The 6168-nt window shown below is 31.0% G+C and overlaps 2 protein-coding genes and 1 non-coding gene across 3 annotated transcripts; all 3 read left to right on the forward strand.

Annotated features, from left to right (window-relative positions):
* Positions 1-164: 164 nt before the first annotated feature.
* TRNAQ-UUG (transfer RNA glutamine (anticodon UUG)) lies at positions 165-236 on the forward strand. The gene has a single exon. It is a non-coding gene; the product is annotated as a tRNA-Gln (tRNA).
* Positions 237-1772: 1536 nt separating this feature from the next.
* LOC102605276 (glycerophosphodiester phosphodiesterase GDPD1, chloroplastic-like) lies at positions 1773-3317 on the forward strand. The gene is made up of 2 exons (XM_015303618.1): positions 1773-2013; positions 2191-3317. Exons 1-2 carry the CDS (start codon positions 1899-1901, stop codon positions 2391-2393), a joined length of 318 nt encoding a protein of 105 aa, XP_015159104.1. The 5' UTR covers positions 1773-1898; the 3' UTR covers positions 2394-3317.
* Positions 3318-3609: 292 nt separating this feature from the next.
* LOC102579608 (glycerophosphodiester phosphodiesterase GDPD3-like) lies at positions 3610-5950 on the forward strand. Its single transcript, XM_006363724.2, has 7 exons — positions 3610-3615; positions 3854-3913; positions 4009-4089; positions 4184-4384; positions 4740-4835; positions 5176-5372; positions 5491-5950. The coding sequence occupies exons 1-7, from the start codon at positions 3610-3612 to the stop codon at positions 5726-5728; spliced, it is 879 nt and encodes a 292-aa protein (XP_006363786.2). The 3' UTR covers positions 5729-5950.
* Positions 5951-6168: the final 218 nt, after the last annotated feature.

Genomic DNA, 6168 nt, shown 5'->3' on the forward strand with positions numbered 1-6168 from the left:
TGAGTGATCAAGTAAACTCCAATTAAGAATCTAAAGATAAATTTATCTCTTCACCATTGATATTAAAATTACAAGTAGAAATTAATATTCCACTCTACACCAAAATATTAAAACTAACCTATTTATAATGATATAATATAAAGAGTGACCTGCTTAAACAAACTGGTTCTATGGTGTAGTGGTTAGCACTCTGGACTTTGAATCCAGCGACCTGGGTTCGACTCCCGGTAGGACCTTTATTTTTAAATTATTTTTGTCTTCTCATATCTAAATACCCAACTTATTTTATCATATTCTCTAAAATTTCCTATCATTTGAAAATATTACAAAATTCTTACTCAGTCCTATTCTCGGATACATCACTATACGCGATGTATCAGGACGTTAAACGATGTATTCGAAATCAGGACGTGATATGTTGGAAGGTTTTTGAATGTATCCGGATTCCACCAAATGTAAGAGATTTTTATAAAAAAAAATTAAAAAAGGATAGAGATAGGATGTAATTAGCTCTTAACACTACGGAATTTGTGTAAAATTCCCCAAGTTGCACAAATTATGAGTATGTCCCGCTCGGTCAAACTTATTTATTAATATGACCGAAATATACAAAATTGATACACTAATTACGTATATCAATATTTAAATATACAAATTTATACATATACAAGTAAATGTATAGCCTATAGGTTTGTATATGTCCGCGCTTCTTACATATCGTATATATTAAGACAAATACGAGACGACATGCTAATAACAACGGATATAAATGATCTAAAATTTTAACGATAGCAAAATTATGCACTATCGAAAAAGTATCGGGATAAATATGGACCCTCTCCCAAATACTTGTCTATATATGTTTAAGTTGTTTCGAGAAAGTGTAGGAAAATTCCATGTAAATATTTGTACATCTATCATGTGTCAATTCTGGACTCTTCTAGTAAAGTCAATGATCTATCTCCAGGGTTATTTACGACACTGATTCAATATATGTTATTTATTTATTTTAATTTATGTAATACATATAAAATTTAAAGTCAATTTAATTTTATATGTTTTTTTAAAATATTTTAAATTTGTTAATTATTATGATTTATAATTTTTAACAATATATATTACTTTTTTATGTTAACACAAATGAAATATTAAGAGGCAACCAATATTATTTTTTAAAATTATTTTATGATTTATAATATTTTTTAAGTTATTTTTAAATATATAATAAACTGAAAAAATAATAACATAATATGGTAAATTTCTTTGAAGCCTACCCCACCTATCGGAAAGAGCAGAGATATATATAGTATGCTTTTTTGTCAAAAAAATAAATAAATACACACAATATATCATTTAGTACAAAATAATTCAAACATTTAATTATAAAGTAAAAAAAGTCTTTAAATGTCAAAATTACCCTTTAAATCAAAGTCAATTTCAAGGAGCTCACATATTGTCCAATACACGTGTAATTCAAGCCACATTTTTTTTTAATTTAGTGTTTGGACTCTGTATTAAAGCTCCAATTATATTTAAATTGTGTATTACGAGACTTATTTGAGGATAATGCTTTCAACAAAATTTTCTCCATATCTAAAACTTAAGCCTAAAGTTTCTAATAAAAGTGAAGTTATCTCGCCACGTCAGCGGCGAATAAAAAAGAAAAGTGAAGAGGGAAAAACTCCAACACGTACACGTTTAGTGGGTATAAATACAAGACACGGTTTTTGACTTTTACTTTTAATTAAGTTTGAAGTAAAGGTTTGTGTAATCCTTTAAATACTCACCATAAACAACAATCCTCTCTTTGTCCATTTCATACATTTTAACAACAACAATAACCTCATTATCTCCAAAACAACAAGAACAAAAACAAAAACAAAACCAAAACAAAAAAAATGGCTCTCAAGGCAATTCCAATTTCTCAAGTTGTTCCACAAATTGATGAAATTCATGTTGAAAATGTCACATTCCCTTCACTCTACAATAATAATTCTACACCTCTTTCCCATGGTAAGTAATCACCCCTCGTATTTAAGGTTCGATTAAATTTGAATTTGTGTCGAGAAATTTCATGATTAGATATTAAATGTCTCTATAGTTAGAATGATTCAAACATGATATCTTTGATTAATTATGACAAATAATTTTTATATTGAGTCTGACTAAATTTATATTCGCACCTCGCAGGGGAAGATGAGGATGATGTTGGGAAGATGAATAATAATAATAATAAGTTTGTAGTAATGGGACATAGAGGAAGTGGGACAAATATGTTGCAATATTCTTCATGTAATGAAAAAACAATAAAAGAGAATACTTTGCGTTCCTTCAATGAAGCTGCTAAATTCAACCTTCAATTTATCGAATTTGATGTTCAGGTTAGACAATAACTCCCAAATTCATTTTTTTTAGACGCTCTTCTAAACCACTTTATTTGTCACATTTTTTATTTATACGTCGCTTAAAAACTATATGTTTTGACTATGGTAATTAATTAAATGTAAATATATTTGTGGACGATTAAAAAGGTGGCCTTGTTTTACTGTCAACCTCTAGAAAGGACACGAACCACAGAGAATACGTAGCAGGTGGTGTCTAATTTTGTGACTATTGTCATCAAATCATTTTTAATATGTAAATTATTGAGACCAAATTTACAATTACAACACAACTTTATATGCTTTTAAGCCTTTGACGCTTGTACTATGATAGCATCATTCATTTTTGACCAAGGAAGGAAGTGTTTTATTTATATAAAAATGTTTGAATAGAGAGGAAGAAGCTTTGATAAAACATCAATCAAGGTTGAGCTAGTGTCACTTGAGAAATCTTATTACATTACATTATTATACAAACATACCCGCAAATTATACATGTGAAAAATGATAAAGTTGATATTTGGAATATCATAGATTTTTCTAGTATAGTTTCTAAAATAGTCTAGTGTAGTATCTAGAATAATTATCTTTAAAAAATATGTAGATATTCTAGAGAAGTTGCCTTGAAGAAATATCTAGATATTCTAAAGAATTAAATATTTGTAGTAAAAGATAGAATAGTCTAGATGTTGTAATATCTAGAACCATCTTACATAAGTATAAATAGAGGTGACCTTAGTCATTTGTATGTAACCCAATAACAATCCAAAGAAAGACAATCAATGAGTCTTCTTCCATAAACAAGTTCTCCTTTTTAACTTCATCTCTTTTTTAGATTCATCTTAGTTAACGATTTTGGGCTAAGAGAAGGCCCGATTTATACTTTTCTTCTGCTATTCTCTATGATACAAACCCACGAATTATACAAACGAAACATCTTACACAATAGTTACAATTCATAAATATGCAAACTATAGCTATAGAGCATAATTAAGTTTATTATTGTGACTTTGTGAAAATTCCCTTTTAAACTAAGCGGGTCAAAATAAGCCCACTCAATAAAATAAGCGGGTTATTTGCCCAAACATAAATTAATTAAAAGAGTCATGACTTTATGAGCTTTTGACACCCCTAACTCATACCGTCACAATTCAAGTGTATTTAACACTTCTTTTTCTCTTAGGTTTAGCAGAGTATGGAAATATGAACTAATAAAACCTATAAGACAATGTTTGTACATACTTCATGACTTGCTTAAGCGTTAAATTCTATGAGCTAAAAACTTTCTTTTCATATTGTGTATTTTATGATCTATGAATATTTGAATTCAATTAAGGCACTGATTATTTGTTTGTCTTTTCAATTTCTCCCCCCTCCTTCCTGGCCCTGCTTCTTGGTAGGTTTGCTTGCAAAATATAATTGGCAAGCAAAGAATACCATAGATGAAACTTTGTATCAAAATCTTTTTGTAGGTAACACGCGATGGCCATCCAGTAATTTTCCACGATATCTTCATTTTTACACAACAAGAGGTTCGTTACCATAAAAAACATTATAACTATGCTCGAATTTGATCATTTAGGATCATGTCCTGACTCTCGATATTGACTTTGCGATGAATTTTCAGGGGAAGTTGATTGAGAAAAGAGTTACAGACCTCACTCTGGAGGAGTTCCTTTCATATGGACCTCAGAATGGCTCAACAAATGTAACGGATTCTTCGCCCTTCATACGTGATGTAAATGGTTTCGAATTCGTGAAGCTATACTAATATATTTTGTTGTTGTTGTTGTTGTAAATAGGTGGAAAAACCATTATTCAGGAAAATGAAAGATGGGAGAATTTTCGAATGGAAGGTCGAAGAGGATGATCGGTTATGTACTTTGCAAGATGTGTTTGAGAATGTCAGTCAGTCTGTAGGATTCAACATTGAGTTTAAATTTGATGACAAGAGAAATTATAAAGACGAAGAACTTGTTCGTGTTATTCGAGCAGTTTTACAGGTGAACGCAAAAATGATCTTTAGCGGCAATTAATTAACGGCAATTAGCACTTTTTGTATATGTCCCTAAAGCATTTAGCGACATTGGATCTAATGACACTTAACTAATGCCTGTAAATACTTTAGCACTCTTTATTAATGTGTCTATTTATTGCCGCTAAAGGTTGTTTTTGTTGTAGTGACGGAAACTGGAAATCATATTACATGAGTAGTTTCTATTCCTTTTACTTGTGAAGCTAAAAGTTGTTAGTACTAACTGTTGAGGAAGAAGGAAGCTGACGATTGAAACATGTTTCTCTAATTCTAGACGTGAGATTTCTACACTAACATTTTTGTTGTAACATACTATGATCCAGGTAGTGTTCAAGTATGCCAAAGGTAGGCGCATCATGTTCTCGAGCTTTCAACCAGACGTGGCTCAATTGATCAGGAAGGAGCAGACCGCCTATCGGGTGAGTAAAGTTGAGCTCTTTTGATTCAATCTTTAAGGTTTTTAGCATTGAACGTATTATATAATTTTTGAAGAGTTATAGGTTCAGACCTATGAACTTTGCATCGAAATTACTGAACTCAGATGAAATCAAGGTACTATAAGGCTGCATCCGCTCTATTTATGACCGTTTAGGATCATGGAATTCATGAATGTATTACTGAAACTCCATAACTACGACGAACAATCTCCTAAACGATAGCTTTAATTGCACGCCACCTTACGAGTGGACAGAGTTTTTTCTAATGGACACTTTATTTGAGCATTTCTTGAAAAGTGTCATCTATATGATCATGATCCAGGTTTTCTTCCTAACAAACGGAGGATCTGAAATTTATCCCGACATCAGAAGGAACTCGTTAGACGAGGCGATTAAATTGTGCTTAGAAGGCGGTCTACAAGGCATCGTCTCAGAGGTGAAAGCCATTTTGAGAAATCCAAGAATGATAGCAAAAATCAAAGAATCCAATCTTTCCCTTATGACTTATGGCCAACTAAAGTAAGTTTTAATCGAAAAAAAGTTGTTATATACAATGTATAGTGTATGTATATATTAGTTCAATTTTTCGTATATCGTGCTAAGTGTACTAAAAGAAATACGTTTTACACTCTTTCAGCAACGAGAAGGAAGTGGTTTACTTGCAATACATGATGGGTGTTGATGGAGTGATTGTAGATTTCGTCGAAGAGATTACTTCAGCTGTTGCCCAGTTTTCGAAACAAGTTCATCATGATGGAAAAGAACACTTGTTATTGTTGGAAAAGAGGTTGTTATCGGAGCAACGAATAACTCCCTGCTCGGAGGATGAGATCTCATATTTTCGAAGGCTCGTGCCAGAGTTGATACATTCGTGAATTTGTATAATCGCGAATGTACGATTGTATGGTCTTTTTTGGTCTTGTTTTGGTATGTATTATAGTATATTGTATGTTTTCATGTATTAGGTTTGTGTAATAAAATTTTGTATAGGGACATGTATCATGGAAAGTATATTTAACAATCAAATGTACAGAGGGGATTAATGAGGTTTGTATAAGTTTTTACATCTAAGCAATCTACATTTACATAAATATGTATTCACAAAGAGTGCAAATAGATGGATAATTCATATTCAAATAAATAGCATCCTAAGAAAAGGTGTTAGGTATAAAGGCCATCATTTTTTTCAATCATAGACGGGGGCTGGGGGGATATGTAACCCAAATTGACTTATGAGAAATTCTATTAAAATATTTTTTTTAAAAATTAATATGTTATATATAGCCAGAATAAAGAAAAAATAATAATTTTATTA

This window comes from Solanum tuberosum, unplaced genomic scaffold, assembly GCF_000226075.1.
Source record: "Solanum tuberosum cultivar DM 1-3 516 R44 unplaced genomic scaffold, SolTub_3.0 scf00457, whole genome shotgun sequence".
Taxonomy (NCBI): domain Eukaryota; kingdom Viridiplantae; phylum Streptophyta; class Magnoliopsida; order Solanales; family Solanaceae; genus Solanum; species Solanum tuberosum.

What these genes read in the sequence shown, in the direction of transcription:
- LOC102605276 (XM_015303618.1), top strand. Translation starts at nt 1,899, where the DNA reads ATGGCTCTCAAGGCAATTCCAATTTCTCAAGTTGTTCCACAAATTGAT. An exon ending in TTCTACACCTCTTTCCCATG is followed by an intron (nt 2,014 to 2,190) that starts GTAAGTAATCAC and finishes CGCACCTCGCAG; the next exon opens with GGGAAGATGAGGATGATGTT.
- LOC102579608 (XM_006363724.2), top strand. An exon ending in TTATTCGAGCAGTTTTACAG is followed by an intron (nt 4,385 to 4,739) that starts GTGAACGCAAAA and finishes ACTATGATCCAG; the next exon opens with GTAGTGTTCAAGTATGCCAA. An exon ending in ATGACTTATGGCCAACTAAA is followed by an intron (nt 5,373 to 5,490) that starts GTAAGTTTTAAT and finishes ACACTCTTTCAG; the next exon opens with CAACGAGAAGGAAGTGGTTT.